Source organism: Panicum virgatum, chromosome 6N (assembly GCF_016808335.1).
Source record: "Panicum virgatum strain AP13 chromosome 6N, P.virgatum_v5, whole genome shotgun sequence".
NCBI classification, from domain to species: Eukaryota; Viridiplantae; Streptophyta; class Magnoliopsida; order Poales; family Poaceae; genus Panicum; species Panicum virgatum.
This window is the reverse complement of record NC_053150.1, coordinates 20,495,971-20,514,159: the sequence shown is the minus strand read 5'-3', so window position 1 is coordinate 20,514,159 and position 18,189 is coordinate 20,495,971. Positions and strand designations below refer to the sequence as shown.

General features: G+C 47.2%; 2 protein-coding genes across 3 annotated transcripts; one reads left to right on the top strand and one right to left on the bottom strand.

Moving 5' to 3' along the window:
* Nucleotides 1–4,852: 4,852 nt before the first annotated feature.
* LOC120678781 lies at nt 4,853–12,199 on the top strand. 2 transcript variants are annotated; one of them, XM_039960149.1, is made up of 9 exons: nt 4,853–5,417; nt 5,984–7,824; nt 8,589–8,791; nt 9,141–9,354; nt 9,461–9,720; nt 9,830–10,042; nt 10,560–10,652; nt 11,014–11,118; nt 11,514–12,199. In XM_039960149.1, the coding sequence occupies exons 2-9, from the start codon at nt 7,779–7,781 to the stop codon at nt 11,676–11,678; spliced, it is 1,299 nt and encodes a 432-aa protein (XP_039816083.1). In that variant the 5' UTR covers nt 4,853–5,417; nt 5,984–7,778; the 3' UTR covers nt 11,679–12,199. The 2 variants fall into 2 exon arrangements, with proteins under 2 accessions (XP_039816083.1, XP_039816084.1); XM_039960150.1 differs by lacking the exon at nt 11,014–11,118.
* A 3,530-nt stretch (nt 12,200–15,729) lies between these two features.
* On the bottom strand, nt 15,730–17,416 carry LOC120680146 (agmatine coumaroyltransferase-2-like). Its single transcript, XM_039961763.1, has one exon. It carries the CDS (start codon nt 17,369–17,371, stop codon nt 16,022–16,024), a length of 1,350 nt encoding a protein of 449 aa, XP_039817697.1. The 5' UTR covers nt 17,372–17,416; the 3' UTR covers nt 15,730–16,021.
* Nucleotides 17,417–18,189: the final 773 nt, after the last annotated feature.

The following is an 18,189-nucleotide window of genomic DNA, read 5'->3' as shown; positions in this document are numbered from 1 at the left end:
CCGTGACCTTACCCTACTCTACAACCCAGCGCCACCGCGGGTCTGGAGTGCCAGCCGCCGCCGCGCGCGCGCCCAAACCGGTTGCAAGGCCAAATCCTTCGCCTAGCCTCACAGCCCCGCCTGGCCGCCGCCCTGCTGGCCCTGGCCCCGCACCATGCCTTGCCGTGGCCGCGCCGCGCTGAGTGCGCGTGCGCATGCCATGCCCCTTTTGGCCACCGCCTGAACCTCGTAGCTTCGCCCTTACTGTCCGTGTGCCTCGCCACCATCCTTGCCTGGCCTCGCGTCGCCCAAGCCGCTGCGCCGATGAGCCTTGCCTTATCCTGCTCCGCCTCGCCGCCGAGCATGCCATCCACCTTGACACCCTTGACTTCGCCGGCGAGCCGTGCCGCATAACCCCGTGCACGCACCGTCGTGGCCGCCGCCGCGACCCTAGCCCCACCATGGCCGCGCCTCGCCTTCACCTCGCCACCGCATAGTCTCCGTCCTTGACAGCGCACCCCTGCCAAGCCCGTCGGAGGAGGCGAGAGAAGCAAGAAGAGGAGAAGGACGCACTGCCATGCGGGCCCGGCTCGCCAGTGAAAAGAAGAAGAAAGGGGAGGAGAAATGGGCCGCCTGTGCCTCGTCAGCCCAAGAACCGCCCGCGAAGAGAAGAAGAGGAGAAGAAGTGGCGATGGGCCGCTTGTGCCCTGTCGGCCCAGCCCGCTGAGCCGAGTACCCGAGGCGGCCCTTCTGTTCTGAGCCGCACCGAGCTGGCTTGTGAGCCATTTCCTGAGCCGGCCCACCTCCTTGAGCCGAGTCGAGTTGGGCCACCGAGCCGGCAAAACTGTGTTTAAAGCCCAGTAGCTCTCTAACCTTTTTCTTTTTCTGGTTTAGCCTGACGTGCGGGCTCCACTTGTAAGTCTCTAGTGTGAGGCTGACCTTTGGGACCCACTGACACGCGGACCCCACTGACCCGGTTGACCAGTCAACGGTCAATGTTGACTTGGTTAACGTTGACGTCAGCAGGGCCCACTTCTGCCGTCAGCAGAGCTGACCCCCAGGTGACATCATGCTGACGTCATCATGCCACGTGTCACCTATGTGTTTTTCCTTTTTCGATAATTATTTATTAATTCCAGAAAATGCTTTGATCTTAGAAAAATCGTAGTAATTTAACCGGAGCTCCGAAAAATATGAAACCAGTTTCATAATTCTTCTAAAATCATGACCTATGCGTTAGAATAGGTTTTGTTGTGAGTTTGATCTCTTTTGAGCCTGTTTTGTGCATTCTTGCACTTTGGCCCCCTGTATTTATACGTAATTACGATTAGGTCCTGACCTGGAGGAGTTGACCGACGTCCCGGATGACCAGAGGATCCAGAAGGACTACCCCAATACCCAGAGGACCCAGAAGGACGTACCCAGAGACCAGAAGCCCGGAGGACCAGGAAGACTACGAAGACCTATCAGGTTCACGCCCATTCGTGATTGAATACCTATTATGCATTGCTTGCTAGATACGCTACGCTCCCAAATTGAGTGATGAGATGAGCTTGCATGGCCATTTACTTTCCGTATTCCTTGTTTCCCGTACTTAGCTTTGATTGATACATGCTATTGCTACTATGAGTGAGATTTGGGGTATGGGAATAAATATATGATAGTCCTTGCTTGCTGGAAGTTGCCTCCACATGTATGGGAGTTGGTGATTAGGTTACAGCGGGGGCGAGCGGACCCTTTTCTCTGATCTTCGGATCGAGAGCCGGGGATTGTGTGTTGGGCACGATCCTGTGAGCACCTGTAATGGGTGACGGGCACCTGTGGCGGGTGCTAGACCGTTCCTGTGGGAACATAGTAGAGGTGTAATTTTGGAGGAGATACTTGTAATGAGTATCGATTGCAGATCGTGTTGACGGGATGCTAACTTTGGACGAAGACGCTCGCCTCAGTTGGATGAAGGACTTGACTTTGTGGCCCTAGTGACGGAACTATGTCAAACGTGCACACCACTTATCCTTTGTGAGGGGGGACCCAGCCCGAGCTAGCTATGCGCGGCACCATTACTGCAGGAGGATAGTGTTTCAGTGTCAGGGGGAGAGGGCAGGACCCTATCGCCCCCGATCGCAGGATCCATGGAGATTCTATTCTAGATAGCTTCACAGCCCCGGGCGACCTACTACGGGAGGACGCGCCCCAGACCGGGAGTAGGATGGTGCCGTAGCCGTTAGTTTCGTTGACTGGTGCCTCGAAGAAGGTCGGGTCGCTCCTGGCCGGATTCGTGGCGAGTGGGTACATGTGTACAACCCCTGCAGGGTGAAAACTATACGTATAGCCGCGTACTCGGTCATGTACAACTCTGGATCTGGCACCACACTGTAGGTAGATCCACATATACTTTTCTACCTCCATCTAGTCTACTTTTCCTGCTTGGATAGCAGCTGAGGTGCGGGGAGAGGGAGTTCCCGCACCGACCCAGGGTTGAGATAGTTGTAGCGGAAGATAGGAGACCGGGAGTCCGGGTTGCCGGAGCTGCCCGTGTTGAAAGGTGTTTTGGATGACTTATATTGCTCGCATAGGAAACCATAGCCTATCCTTGGCATTATCTTTATACTGTTTGCATCCGCCAAAAGCTTGCATACGGGTGGTGACGTGAACCTATCCCGTCCTTGGGGATAGCCTGATAGATGCAGGATCCGAGTGAAGGAGTCGACAGGACGACAAAAGAAGATGATGTGAAGGATGGCCCGAGCTACACTTCGAGCTGCCTGTGGAGAGGATTCGTGAAGATGAAGATTGCCCGGAAGACTAGATATCGTTTCTGCTTTCTGATTGTTTTCTTTTAGCCCAATGGGCTTGTACTCTGAGATTCGTATTACAATCCTTCGGATTATGTAGTAAATAAACCCAAGTGATGTTAAAAACATGAGTTATGTCTGTGATATTCAAATGAAATGGGTTCTGTATGTGATAGCTACTGATCCAGGGACTATCACGACGATACAGAGGTTCGGGTTCGCCTTTCAGGAACCCTGTCTGTTTCACGCCCCCTCATAAGGCTACCTCCGCAGCCACACAGTCACACTCACTAGTATCGACGGTCACAGGATCGTGACGCTCTGGTACCATGTAGGAAAGTAGAATGCGTATAATATGGTCGATGTATTGCATTGAGCTTTTAGGGAAAATATGTAGGAGTGCATGGCTTGGAGGGCAAGTAGCACTACAACATAAGTGGGCTTCTGTGACGAATACCTCGTGACATTAGAGCTATTCGTGGTTAAGGCACTATTTTTGTGACGTTCTTCATTGAGCATTATGGTTTTGTGACGAAAAGAAGTTGTTCGTCGCTAAGATCAAATAGAAATCGTCACAAACGGAAAGAATTATACATTGTGACGAATCACATTTCGTCATAAAGGTTAAACGCCAAGTGTCACAAAATTTATGACAAAATGACAATATCGATTCGTCATAAAAAATTCAAAGAAATAAGAGTGGGGCCAAACACTCTTTGTTCAAAGGCGTGAGCTTTTCATTTTAGTCCTATTTATAGCTTGCAGACTGGACTACCACCATTAAATAGGGGTTTTGATGGAAACATGACAAGCATGCATATGGGTAAATATGGTGAATGGCATGAAGATAAAGGAGACCTACAAAGTTTTGCAAGTCGAGAAGAAGGCCCAAAGCTTATCCGGTTCGAGTCCCCAAGGTGGAGGCCCAAAACAACTCAAGTTCGAGTCCACCTTGGAGTCCAGGAGCAGCCTGCATCAAAAATGACGCCCAGGTCGCATACGGAGTCCGTTTTGGACGTTCTTTATATGGATGGAAAGATAATTTCAAGGAGCTTCCAATGGAACTGGTTTCAGGCCCAAATTCATTGGGAGTAAACGGAAATCGTCGAAACAATATGACGTCCAAAATCTGCCAGGGCGCTGCGCCGGCGTCTTTTGGGCTATTGTCCCATGTATCGTGTCGGGCCAAGTGGTCCAAGTGGTGGATGCCCCCTTGGCCACCATCAGCAACCCTAGGACGTCCCTTAGGGTATAAACTCAGTAGCCGTCGCCTAGAATGATTGGGTTTTGTTTAGTCTTGAGTTTTCCTTTGAGGAACAGACATTGCATCGTTGTATCTGTGGCGACAAGTCCTATACATTGATCCAGGACTCCCGTTCTTGATCTCCTCCACTGTGTCGATTAGTCCTTTGGAATCGAGTTCTTGAACCCCACTTTGATTTTCGCTTCATACACATCTGCAATTTCAGATTGCGTGATTATCCTTTCTTGTTTGTATTCTTCGATTCGCTTGCCGGAAAAGCCTTCTCGGCGAGGTCAATCAAGTTGTGCTTGGTTGATAACCAGCGGAGCGGTGGTGTAACGGTTGCAGACTTCGAATTCGTGTCTGATTAGAAGTCGGATCGCCAACGTCACATACTTCATCAATCAAATCTACCCTACCTCTCGGCGGGCCACGTCTACATCAGGTTTCCCGATTGCTTTCCAAACTTTCACGTCCTGCTAAAGTTTCATAGCAATCCAAAAGCTTGCTAAGTTTGATCAAGAAATACAGAACACAGGAGCCTTCGTGGGCTTCAGGCTGGCGCCTGCTTCATTGGCAGAGGCAGATAACTGGGCTGGCGGCAGATAATTGGGCTGCTGGAGCCTTTTGGGCTTCGGGCTAGATAACTGGGCTGCTGGAGCCTGGTTGATTGGCAGCGGTTGCTGAAAAAATAGAAACAAAATTACAGCACACAAAATGGCACTCGAACCCGTGACCTTCAACTATTAGGTTGAACCACTGCGCGAGCAATTCCCTTGCGAATAAAGCAGAAATCTAATTTATTAGTACCTTTATTTTATAGGAATACTAAATCCAATCACCAGACCTTTACCCCATCGTGAGGGCGCCGCCCTGCGCCGTCACGCTCGCCCGTTCGTGCCGCGCCTCGCACGAGATCCCCAACGACGGCGAGGGCAGGGAGCCGCTGCCCAGCTGCACGCTCGCCTCTGCAGATCCCCAACGACGGCGAGTGCAGTCAGCCGCTGTCCAGCTCGCCCCTGCAGATCAGCCGTTCGCCGTCCACGCTCGCCCCTGCAGATCCCTGGCAGTCAGCCTCTGTTCAGCTGCACGCTCGCCAGTGCAGATCCTCGGCGAGGGCAGGTAGCTGCTGTCTCCCCTGCGGATCAGCTAGGCTCCGTTCCATGTGTGCCGCCGCGCTTGCCGGGGGCCGGTGATGGCTGTCGTGCTGTCACCCGTTCGGATCAGATAGGCACCGCCACACTTGCCGTGGTGCCATCGTGCCATCGAAGCCGGCCCCCTGCCTATCGCTCCGAGCTGCGCCTTCACTAACGTCGTGCCAAGGCGCCGCCCTCCCGTCCAGAGCAATCCCCGTCGAGTAGGTCCGCATTGACGCTCGCCATTGACGCCCTGCAAACAAGGTATTTATGATCTGTCCAATTTGTTTCATTGAATTAATGATGCATTGTTGCTATGTCAGTGATTGTTCTTTGCTAAGAAAGCAAATAGAGGTTAAGTGATGGTTGCTGCTTGTCAGTTAAAATGTAAAAAAATGCCATGTAGACAATCAAGCTTCTTTGTATGCCAACATTACTTTATCTGAACAATGATAACCTTCTAAATTTTACATCTGTAATTTCACTATGAGTCATTGCTTCATCACTTGTTTTGTACATAAAAGCAACATCAAACCTTTTTGCAGTGCTGCTGCATCCTTAACCATTGTGCAAAAAGTTTCTTTTTTGTATAATTCAGGAATGTAGATAATTTGTTCATCGAAAAAATTTAATATATATGAATAACCGTTGTAGACAATCAATTCTAATTTCTTGTTGTCTCTAATCAGTCTCTTAAATTGAGTAGTTGAGATGTCATACATCTTCATGTTCCTGAAGTTGTTTAAATGCTTCTATCGTTATTTAAATGCTTCTATCATTATTTATTTTTAGTGTGCATATAATTCATTACTTATTTCAATTATATGCAGATGGACAGAAGTTGGATCAATTCAAGGCTATTTAGCAAGCCACATCTGGATGGGGTTGATGAGTTCATGAAGTTTGTTTCAGAAAGATGTGAGGAGAATGAAGAGATACTTTGTCCTTGTCGTAAGTGCTTGAATCAGGTTCATAGGCATAAAGGAGTTGTGGAGGACCACTTATATATTAATGGCATGTACAGCACATACATTAGGTGGATACTTCATGGTGAACCACCAGATGGCAGAATTAATGAAAATGCAGATCGTATGGATGAACATATTGGTTTCAATGAGAATTCTAATGAAAATATTGGAATGAATGAGGAGGAGGAACAAGATGATGATAGATTGCCTGATATGCTAGAGGAGTTGTATGCAGCTGAACAAGATGAAGGAAAATCTTTGTTTGCATCTGTATTAGAGGAGATGAAAAAGGAACTTTACCCCGGTGCAGCTAGTACAAGATTTTCTTTTGTGGTGAGGTTACTCCACATCAAGTCATTCTATCGAATAAGCAATGTTGCATTCAATGCAATTCTGAAGCTGTTATCATTGGCATTTCCCAATTGCTCTCTTCCCGCATCTTTCCATGAAGCGAAGAAACTTATTCGTGCATTGGGACTCGGATATGAGTCAATCCATGTGTGCCCCAATAATTGTATTTTGTTTCGGAAGGAACATGCAAACAAAGATAATTGCCTAGTTTGTGATGAATCAAGATGGAAAGATAATGATGCAAAGAAAAAGATACCTCAAAAGGTGTTGCGACATTTTCCATTGATTCCAAGGCTGAAGAGGATGTTTGCTTCCAAGAAAACAGCTGAGGAGCTACAATGGCACAAGTTGAAGAGAAAACCGATGGATAATGAGCTTAGTCATCCAGCTGATGGTGAGGCATGGAAGGACTTTGATAGAAAATATGAGTGGTTTGCGAACGATCCAAGAAACATCAGGCTTGGCCTTGCTACGGATGGTTTCAATCCATTTGGCAAAATGAACGCCACATATAGCATGTGGCCGGTATTTCTTGTGCCCTATAACTTTCCTCCATGGCTCCATGGTTATGTATGGAACAATCAAACTTCATGATGTGCCTACTCATCCCTGGAAAGGAATGCCCTGGAAAGGATTTTAATGTCTTTTTGGAGCCACTAGTTGAAGAGCTGCTAGATCTTTGGAAAGGTATCAGTACCTTCGATGCTGTTAGTAGAAAAACTTTTGATCTACATGCTGCGGTCATATGGTGTATTCATGATTATCCAGCTTTGAGCACATTGTCAGGCAGAGTCACAAGAGGTTATTATGCATGTGTTCGTTGTGATAAAAATCCTTGCTCTAGAAGAATAAGGAATAAGATATGTTATATTGGCCATCGACGTTTCCTTCCAGCAGACCATCCATGGAGGAGAAAGAAATGTTTTGATGGTCAGGTTGAAGAACGTGGCAGACCAGAGGAGTTTACTTTGGAAGAGCTGATGCAACAATTGGAGAGAGTTAAGGATGTTAGGCCAGGAAAGCATCCTCAAAGCAAGAAGAGAAAGCGGGGAGAAGATGATCATCAATGCTGGAAGAGAAGGTCTTGTTTGTTTGATTTGCCGTATTGGACTAGTTTGAAGCTACCGCACAATCTTGATGTAATGCACATTGAAAAAAATATATGTGACTACATTCTTGCTACATTTCTCGGCCTGGTTGGGAAGTCAAAGGACAATATCAATGCTAGGCTTGATTTAGAGGATATGGGCATAAGAAAAAAATTACACTTGAGGTATGATGGAAAATCATACTGTGTTTAGAGGATATGCCGCCTGGTCGTAAGCGTGGAACAGGCAAGGCCCCAGAAGCAGGTAAATCCATACCCCGCGCCACTTGGATTTGTTCTGGATTCGAGGATTGATTGTTGCTAGGGTTGATTGGGCGAAATAGATGTTAGGGTTTGCTAGTTCGAGGATCAATTGGGGGAAATAGATGTTAGGGTTTGCTGTGGATTGACGGGCTGCCTTTATGCTCCTCGTCTTCTCTGGTTCCGGGTGCTCTGTTGTCAGAAAACCTGTCTGAATTACTGCAGCAGCTAATTCCCCAATTCTGCTCCGAGTTTTCCCTGTTATTTGCCTCTGAATTTCGTTTTCCTCTTGCAATTCTTCTATTTTCGTAGTTTTGATTGCTGGATCCTGACATGTCCTCGTTACTGAATATCTGCCCTTAGTTACGACTAGATCATGCTACTCTTTACTTGTGGAAAAATCTTGAATGTTGCTGTCGCGAAGACCGTGATAACTAGGGTGTGTTTGGATGTGCTGTCTATATATCTTGCGATTTGTTTCTGCAGCGAGTGAGATCAGTGTGTGGATGCTTTTATTATTCTTGCCTGTTTGCAAATGATCTGTAGCTCAGTTACATTGCCAGTGCTACGGTTACACTCCTTAGTTTAATCATTACCATTACTTGCTTGTTTTGGTCTTCATATACTGGTGCTTGCTAATTGCTACTGAAATTTATGCATGTTAAATTTATGCAAAAGTAGCCCTCCTTTTTATTTATTGATGTGTTATACCTGCTGCTTGATCTCAAATACATAAGGTCATGATTAATTTTTTCTATGCATGTACAGAGCCACCACTCACAGAATATGAAAGACAGAGGGCTCAAACAATGATGAGGAACAACCAGGTGCTGCGCAGTCTTGGGGTGACTACATTGGCTTCAATTCTCAACAGTTTGAGTGCAAAGAAAAAGGCAGCAGCTCGTGAAGACTCTGGTTCTTTGTATGAACCCCAAGATATAGAGGGCGCAGAAGATGATGTGGTCGATCAGGTATTTTCAATCAGATATATTTTCATTTATTGCTTGCATCTCTTCAGTATAGTTTGCCTTTAGATTAGTCATTTCTGTGCTATGCCATAAGCAATTCTGATGTTTAATGTTTTGATTCAGAAATATAGTTTGCCTTTGACTAAACTGTTTCTGTAAATTTAGTTTAGGTGTTGTGCCTTAAATCAGTTCCGTTCATAAGTTTTACCTTTTCTAAATTCAGTTTCTGTTAGATCAATACCTTTGGTGTCATGGCTTTTATAAAAATTGTGTTAATCTGTTTGTGTGAAACCATTTTGAGCATGTTCCTTTTGGTATACCCTGCTAATTCTGTATGAATTATTTCAATCAGATGACAGTGAACACGGTCATGAGTACTGGAGGAGCAAGGGGCTCAAAGAGGATCTCTGTGGGACCTGTGGAACAAGAGCAACCTGCTAGAATGACTAGGCAGAGGACAAGGGAACTGACATCAATTGAGGAAGGTCTGCTTGACACAACTACAAGTGTGCAGCAAGATTCACTGCCTGCACAAGTTGATGAACAGGAACAGATGTGCAATGAAGGCAAGAAAAGCATATACCTTTCTCTAAGAAATATGGTTCCTGCATCTATGATTGCTTATGATGTGCATGAACTGTGAATTAATATTATGTTGCTTATTATTTTCAGGTGAGTCTAGTTCCATGGCAAATCAACGCAGCAGGGGAAGAAGTATGGGCAAAGATCTGGAAAGGATGTGTAGAGGTTTGAACACGAAGATTCCAGTGGTCATTGCTGAGGGGAAGAGAAGGCCAGAGGTGCCCATGCAAGCAGCAAAGCTTGCATCTGAGGGTGGTATTATACTGAGGCAACATATACCAATCTACACACACTGGAAGGAGTACAAGAAAGATGAGGCTCCTCTTAAGGACTACATGGGGAAAGTTGCTGTAAGTAAATGATCTTTTCTAACAATATAATTGACTTAAATTTTTAGTTCTATTAATGATAAAAAAATTATTGGAATGCCTCTTTTCTGATGCACATGCTCTTGACTAGGTTAAATTTACCATGGACACCAACAACAGTGCTGTGAAGTCTGCATGCACTGATCTGCTGAAGTCTGGGCAGCGACAAATGAGGCATAAGCTAAAGAAAAATTACTTTGATGATGTACCAGCTAATCAAGTGAGGACAACATCTCCTACGAATAGTATGACTGATGAACAGTGGAAGACACTTGTGACCATGTGGTCAAACCCAAAGCATAAGGTATGGAGTTACATTCTGTTGAACCATTTGTAGCAACTTGATACTCGCTTGGTGGTTTGTACACATTGCACCTGAAAATTAATATGGTACATTATGCTGAGTTGTTTTGTATGCCTAGTAGAACTCTGAATTTTATTTTGCTGGGAAAACTGTTATTTGTGACTCTGTTCCACTTGCAAAACCTAATTTGAGCTATACTTTTGTTTGTGTGATGACACTAGGAATTAAATGCTGGTCTGCAGATAATGAAGGAAAGAATGATGGACCCTTTTTCTATGCTGAAGCTTTTAGTTCATCATCACACTTTCATGAATGAATTATCTAGTTAAGCTTAGGACATCGAGTTGTAAGCAACCATATTAAAATTTCAGAACTAATAGTTTATAGTAAAACCCATTGTAGATGATCTGCTATTGTATGCTAATCATTGCTAGTTGTTCACTATTTCATCCAATGTTCCTACTATCTAATTTTTTCCACTATGGGATATATTTCCTATCTATCATATGGCTTACAGGAGAGGTGTCTGAAGGCCAAAGTGAGTCGCAAGGAAGTTAAGTACCCTCACAAGACAGGTTCTAGGTATTACCTTGCGCAGACCTATGCTGTGGTAAGATGGACAAACTTCCATGGTCATTTTGTTGAGTTTACTATCTAATTTCCTATCTAATTTGTTAATATAACTTGAGAGCATGATTTGATGGCTCTAGCTGTTTGGCTCCAAAATTCAGTGCTTTTTATTATGAGTGCTTGCATCTTTGTGGTGATAGTGTATTAAAAGCTTCATGTATGCATGCTGAACTAGACTATGTACATTTATATATGTCAAGTGTCTCCATTTCTATGCTGCCTTGGCCACAATTTTTCTGCTCAATTAAACATGAAATTCTCCACATTGAACTGCAAGCTTGCTATGAACAAGTAATGAATCTGATCCTGTGACTCTAATATTTTTTTGCATATTATTTCAGAAACAGGACAAATATAAAGATGAGCCGCCCACTGCAATTGATCTTTTTGAGGCGTTTCATTGCAGCAGGAAGACTGGTTGTAGTGTGCCAGTAAAGGAAGCCATTGTAAGTATAGGTTTTGTGGTTGATATGCTTTATCAAGATTTTGGCTTTAAAGTCATCCATAAAAAATGAACTCCGTACCTTTACTGCTTAGTTAGTTTCTTTCAAACAAGAGTTCTCCTTTGCAACAAATAAATTACTGAGAGTGATCTACTAAGTTGATTACCCCGAAGTTCTAAGATAGGAAGGCTACACTTTCATGAAACATTTTTAATAGTTCTAACCTTATCTGTGTTTCTGTTACTCCTGATTTGTATCCTTTATGTGTATCTGATTCTCTGTGATCCACCATAGATAATCTTGTTCAATTAGAATGTTCATTTACCGTTCTTACTGTTATAGCAAACTGATGATCTAACTAGATACTAATGCAAGCTATTTGTATTGGATGAATTCAGGCTCAAATGGTAGCCATTGTGGCTGAACCTCCAGAAGAAGGTCAAGCATCAAAGACTCCTGCTGAAGCTGTCGCCCAAGTTTTGCCATCCACAAAGTTTCTTCGAAATGCTGGTCTTGAGATACCAGCAACAAAGAAGAGCTCATCTGCTTGTGCACAAGTATAACAACTTCAAGCTGAAATAAATTGGAGAGGCAAGGTTCAGCAGCACTTCAAGAGAAAATGGATGATCAACAAACTGAGGTAGAAGACTTGAAGCTGAAGTTCCAAGAATCTGAAGCAGCAAGGGAGAATCAAATGGGAGAGATTGAAAGTTTGAAGAAGCAAGGAGAGGAAACCAATGCCCTTATTCGCCGCCTGTTATGCCTCAACAGGGAGTAGTTCTTTGAGTTCTTGCTGGTTTGAGGAGGTGCTGTGTATTTATTTTGCTATACATGTCGCTTGGTACATGCTTTTTGACTCTGTTCATGTAGTGGTGTTGGTGGTTCCAAGAACTTGTTACATTGAACCTGTTATCAGGCTGTGGTATGCATCTGGGAGAACTTGTGAATCTGGTAGCTTTTGGAGTGATGGTTGGTAACTTGTGAATCTGGTGGCTTTTGGAGTGATGGTTGGGCTGTAATAAATATTTTGTAAAGTGACCTATTCGACTTTGAATGAATCTGTTGTTGTGGGCTGAGATGTTAATGAATTTGCAATTATGGGTTGAATTATTGATGAATTTCTTGATGGCCTAAATGGGTCACGTGTAAATGGTTAAGGTCCATTTGAAAATTTTGCTTGTAATGAATAAGGTCCAAATGGAAAGCAGGCTTAAATAGACATTGGGCCTCGAGTGGTATTAAACATCAGCCCAAAACAATTATAGAAAAAATTAAATTGGTAGAACTTAAAATGGGTTTAATTTCAGCTTAGCCCACATTAGATTCTTTCACTACATGGGCTTTATTGGGCCACTAAATGTTTTATGACGAATCAAATCGTCATAATTGAGGTGCCACATCATATCCTAGTTATCGCCACATCATATGAGGTGCAAATTTTGTGACGTTTTCTATCCTATGCGGCACATGTAAAGTCATCCATGGACACAATTTCATGACGTTTTTTTTGGTATTAATTATGACGAAAAATGGGCGTCACTAATTTGTGACGATAGAATACATCATAAGATTTATGACGAAAAAATATATTTTCGTCGCAGAAGACCTTTTATTACATGGTATAGGTGACGAACCGTTTTTTGTCACGCAAATGTCACAGATTATGAAATGTAACGAAAATAGTACTTTCAGTGACATAAATGGAACATCACAGAAGCCTATATGTGTTGTAGTGTAGCCTCTCCTAGAGACAAGGAAGATTATCTCGGGATTACAATCAATTCTAGACCAACCATATATAGAATTGCCTAATATACCTAAACATGCCTTAGGCCAATCCCAGTGCAAGTTTCATAGAGGTTTCATGCATATTAAATGAGGTGCCACATATGCAAAAATGATGATATGGCAAAAAATTTATGAAGAGGGAGAAGAAATGGGTTTTATCTAGATGAAACTTGGGTTACACTGTTTTCAAGACTATGAAACTTGATGAAACTAGCATCGGGGGCTAGAGAATTTCATCTCATCTGATTTTAACCAATCATGTTCATAGTAATTGAAAGAAATGGTTCGCCTATGAAATTGTGAAATGAAACTATGCATTGGGAGGTCCTATTTCATCCATAATTTCAAAAGCCTTTTGATGATATATTACTCTTGGTAATTGTGTATTGAAATTTTGCACTGGGATTAGTCTTACTACTAAAAGAATTGTGGTTGACAAGAGTACGTTCCACCACAGGAAATATTACCTAGCTGAAGACATGTGACAGTATGCGCGTTTCCACAAGTGCACGAAGGGATTGGGCCTGAACCAACAGTCAGCCTGACGTGTTGTAGCCTGTAGGCTTCTAGCTGCATGCCCAGAATAAACACTTAGCAATATACATTGTCGCTTTAGATAGCGCTTAAGAATTATCTATAGAGAAATAATTTTAGCAACTAACAGAGAGACAATATATTTATCATAATTAGTATATAATTGCCTCCGCGTGGGCGACTCGGGCGTCGGCCAACGGCCAACCCTAGTCGCACCACTGTCCTCCGTGCTCCCGCGGCTGCGCCGCCGCCCGAGCGAGCTGTAGGTTGTTAGCACTAACCTTGACATGTGCGTGTGTGTCATGCCATGGGTGTTTTCCTGGCATGTGTGAGTGTTCGCGTGTGTCGCGTTGTCGAGTGTGTGGTCGAGTTCAGGCACCTGCAGGGCTGCGCAAGTTCGTTGCGCATGGGCTGCGATGGTGACAGTGTAAGGCGTGTGTCAGCCGTGTCGAGTCAGAGTCACGCGAGAAGCTGTGGCCGTGACAGAGTCAGAGCGCGTTGCGTCGCGTTCTAGACGTCCGGGTCATCCTCGCGAGTGGAGTGCAGGTGTGCTGCCGTGGTAAGTGGTGTCAGTTAGGGGAGTGGCGTGCGTGGCATTGATCTGCATGGATAAGGCCACGACGTGCGGGAGTGCCGGCGTCGTCGTGCGGGTCCTGCGGATCATGGAACGTGGAGGTAAGCTCCATGGCGTTCCAGGCCGATTTATAGCCCCGAGCTCCCCTGCGTATGAGGTAGCCGCGTGTGTGTTTACAATTTCAATCAAAGGCCAACATATAGGCGTACGTCGCCGGGGCGTTCGTCGCCAAGTTCCAGTGTCTCCTGTTCTTCCTCTTCCTTGGTTCGCTGGCGAGTGTGAGAGCGTGGGCAAGCGAGCAAATCCGAGAGAGAGCTGAGCGCGTGCTCCATGGACAACCCCAACATAGGTAGCCCTCGTGGCTTGCTACTTGCTAGGAAGGCGGCGGCGAGACCAATCGACGGTTCTTGGCTGCCCACGCTTGGATCTGCGCAGGAGGCAGGGTGCAATGGTCATGGCGGCGCTGCTGTTTGCGCGCAAGAGGAAGTCCATGGCACGGCCTCGTCAGCGGGCAAGCATTGGTGGCGGCCGGCATGGTCGGATCCGGTTGCGGTGGGACTGCCTATCACGGCCGATGGTGGCGTGCCGGCTGAAATCTTCATTGTGGTCTCATTGACGGGCGAGTTGGTGGCGTTCGGCATGGCCGGATCCAGTGGCCGCAGGACAGGACCCGTGCCCATCGCCTCTCGCGGTCGATGGTAGCCGTGCCGGCTGATGCCGAGGAGGAACAGGAGCGGTGGTCTTGCACTCGTGTGTGGGCGGTGCAGCGTCTGGCCACGACTCGTCCGGTCTAATGACGTTGCGGACGTGGTGGACGGCAGGGCGGAGGTCACGCAGGCGCGGGGCGGCACAGTTCTCAATGGCGGTGAAGCCGGGCTGGTTTCGATGCCGTCTTGGACGGTGGCCAACCCTCTTTGCGCTGGCGTGCGGACAGGGTTTGATGAGCATAGGGTGAAATCTCAGATGGCGTCATGCCGGCCGACAATGATGCTGCATGTTGCAAGACTTTCCTCGCTAGAGGCTTTGTCGACGTGTTATTCTACTTACAGGTTCGTGATTGTCAGGTGATACGGGAAACCGTTCGAGAAAATTCTTGTCCGGCGTAGCGCTCACATTGGCATATTGGTGGCATCGGTTGGTGTCATTCCCTCCCTGGAGGCAATATTAACATTTCCTCCTACCCTTGCACCAGACAGAGATTTATGTGAAAAGGGCAAGCTACATACCATCCAGATGTCAAGCTTCTAAGTAAGCGAGTGATGGAATGGATTGGTACGCGTGGAAACATTGCAAGGTTGAAGCGGGATAAAGAAGTAGTTTGAAGCTTAGTCTTCTATAGGTTTCTTTTTTTATTTTATAGCTTTTTCTTGTATTGTGGAATTCTTTATTTGAGGTCTAGAGTCTAAGAACTCTTGTAATTTTTTTGGCTGTAGTCATTCGCATTCGCTTGTGAATGATCAAGACCGGAATTTCTTCCATAATCTAAAAAATATATAATTGCCCAAAATTATTTGCATGTTTTCTCAGAGCATTTTCATTTTTGCGAAGACCTGATGGATTGTATGATGTCTTGAAAAATCTAGTCGATCAAAGAGGACATGGTTGGTGTTAACATGTGACTATAATCCACTTAACATAAGATGAGGGAGCACTGGAAATAATAGAGTAGTCATGCACTCATATATACATGATTAATTAGTTTGTAATCATGCTGTGCCTTTGAGGGAAACGAACACAACACCTGAATGAATTCCAACAGGTACGGTATGGACATACACGTGTCCGAAAGTTTAAAGACAAGAGAGGAACAAAGCTGGATAGGTTACACTAGCAAAAGACAACGCACACGCTGACACTTTTGCTTTCACTGAAAAAACGAGACTCACGTTCACGACCCGACTAAATAAGGACGACTCCAATTATATCACAATCCTTCTCCGGATCGCCATGCGTGCTGAACTAGCTAGCATGCATCGTATCTATCTCCAACGAGACTCACGTACGTACTAGCTAGACAAGAATGTCGGACACCACCGGGGAGCAGCAGCAGTCCTTGAAGGCGTCCATGGCGCGGCTGTAGAGGGACACGAGCACTTCCATGCTCCCGTCGCCCTGGGGGCACGGCGGCAGGATGTAGACGGCGCCGTCCACCGGCTGGTTGCTCGGCATGTACAGGAGCTGCCGGCCGCCGCCGAAGTCGATGTCGTAGAAGGGGACCCTGTACAGGCAGTACACCTCGACGTCCGGGCTCCCGGCCGCGTCGGACATGGGCTCCAGCCCCTCCTCCTCGACGGCCCCGGAGCCGATGAAGTCGATGAACGACCTGAAGTAGGCGTCGTCCACGCGGGCGACCTCCCGGCGGACGAGCTCCGCGGCGCGCCCTAGCGGCCCGGCCAGCAGCTCCCGCGCGGCGGCGGCCGGGTGCGCCCACAGCACGACGTTGCCGGTGTACCCCTGCGGCACCCGCGGGCACCTCATCCGCGCCCGCCCGTTCACGGCCATGTGCAGCGTCGTCGTGGCCTCGCCGCCGTCGAGCCCCCGCGCCCTGGTCACGCACCGCCACAGGTGCGCCACCAGGCACTGCATGGTGGTGTACGGGCGGAGCGGGGTCGCCGCCGGCGCCGCCGGCGCGCGCGACTTGAGGTCGGAGACGAACTCCCGGCTGAAGCGCACCTTGTGCGTCACCACCACCTCGCCGTCGGCGGTGAGCGGCGGGCTCCTCTCCTTGGCGTTCGGGACCTTGAACTCGGTGCCGCGGTGGTCGAACTCGACGCGGGGCGGGTGGCGGGGAAGGAAGAAGGACTCCCGGTCGTGCACCGGGACGGGGTCGACGGCGGCGCCGCGGGTGCACTGGCCCCAGGCGAGCAGGCACTGGCACATGGCGAAGCCGTCGCCGACGGCGTGGTGCATGGTGTGGCCGACGACCAAGGAGCCGCACGCGAACCTCGTGACCTGGACCAGCATGAGCTCCTCCGCGCCCTCGCCGCTGGGGTGCAGGCGCCGCGCCGCCGCAGGCTGCAGCAGCAGCGGCATGGCGGCCTCCAGCGCGACGCCGGCCGTCGCCTCGACGAACCGCGCGCCGGCGTCGTTCAGCAGGAGCGCGCGCCGCCCGGCCGCGGCCACCAGCCTGCCGGCCCACTCGCGGTACTCGGCCAGGGCCCGCGCGAGCCCCGCCTCGAGGGCAGCGGGGGTAGGGGACGGCGGGTGGAAGGCGTGGATGCTGGACATGTACTCGTCGTGGACCTCGTCGAAGACGGTGAGGGGGACGACGACGTCCACGGCCGCCGGAGTGCTGACCCAGCTGCTGCCCTCGCCATAGGCGGGTTTCACGACCTTGGATGACTGCACGACGATCTCCATAGCACGAGGGTTTTTGGTGTCGCTCAAAAAGCTAGAACTATATGTCCTCGCTACGACGCTCGATCTCATGAGCCGCTCTTATATAACCGTCAGGAGATGCTAAAAGCATATTCTATTGCTGAACCTCAGCCATTCAACGCGAGGCACGTACGAGAGAGAGAGGCAGCATGCAGCACGTGGATCACGCTACCTAGTATACAGTGTGAATGCATGTGACCCGTGCCAGTCGCTACAAATCATGCAATTGGGGGTGGCAGGGACGGCTCTGATCTTATACAATTTTCAGCTAAAATTATATGAGGGCTAAGTTGGATTGTAAAGATATCACTAGAGTTATGATTCATTACCACCCCTACATGTAATGTACACCGTGAGGAATGGAGCGGACTATATATCTTTTTGAGGCAACTACATGGAGAACTGTGGAGAACCCTCTCCGCTCAAGTGGTGTTTGGTTGGGTTAAATGTTAGTGGCAGCAGTAATAGAATCAATGGCCGGCGCTACCTGATAGAGTGTGATCAATATACCGTCATTTGTTTGGTTACGAGGCAGAGAGAACCACACGTGTCGTGATCGGATCTGCTCCGCGAATATAAATGTTAGTTATTATACGAGGTTCTCTAATTTGTTCCAGTAGTATACATCTTTTGTTCTATGAATTTGTATAGTTTGTTCCATGCGTACACTTGTTTTATTCCGTAAGTTCGTATAATTTTCTATGAGTTTGTATAATTTGTAATAAGGGTACACATATTTGTTGTCTTAGTTCATAATAATTTGTTTGATGCCTACACATGTACAATTAATTTTTAATAAG

What these genes read in the sequence shown, in the direction of transcription:
- LOC120678781 (XM_039960149.1), top strand. Translation starts at nt 7,779, where the DNA reads ATGCCGCCTGGTCGTAAGCGTGGAACAGGCAAGGCCCCAGAAGCAG. An exon ending in ACTACATGGGGAAAGTTGCT is followed by an intron (nt 9,721 to 9,829) that starts GTAAGTAAATGA and finishes GCTCTTGACTAG; the next exon opens with GTTAAATTTACCATGGACAC. An exon ending in GGTCAAACCCAAAGCATAAG is followed by an intron (nt 10,043 to 10,559) that starts GTATGGAGTTAC and finishes TATGGCTTACAG; the next exon opens with GAGAGGTGTCTGAAGGCCAA.
- LOC120680146 (XM_039961763.1), bottom strand. Translation starts at nt 17,371, where the DNA reads ATGGAGATCGTCGTGCAGTCATCCAAGGTCGTGAAACCCGCCTATGGC.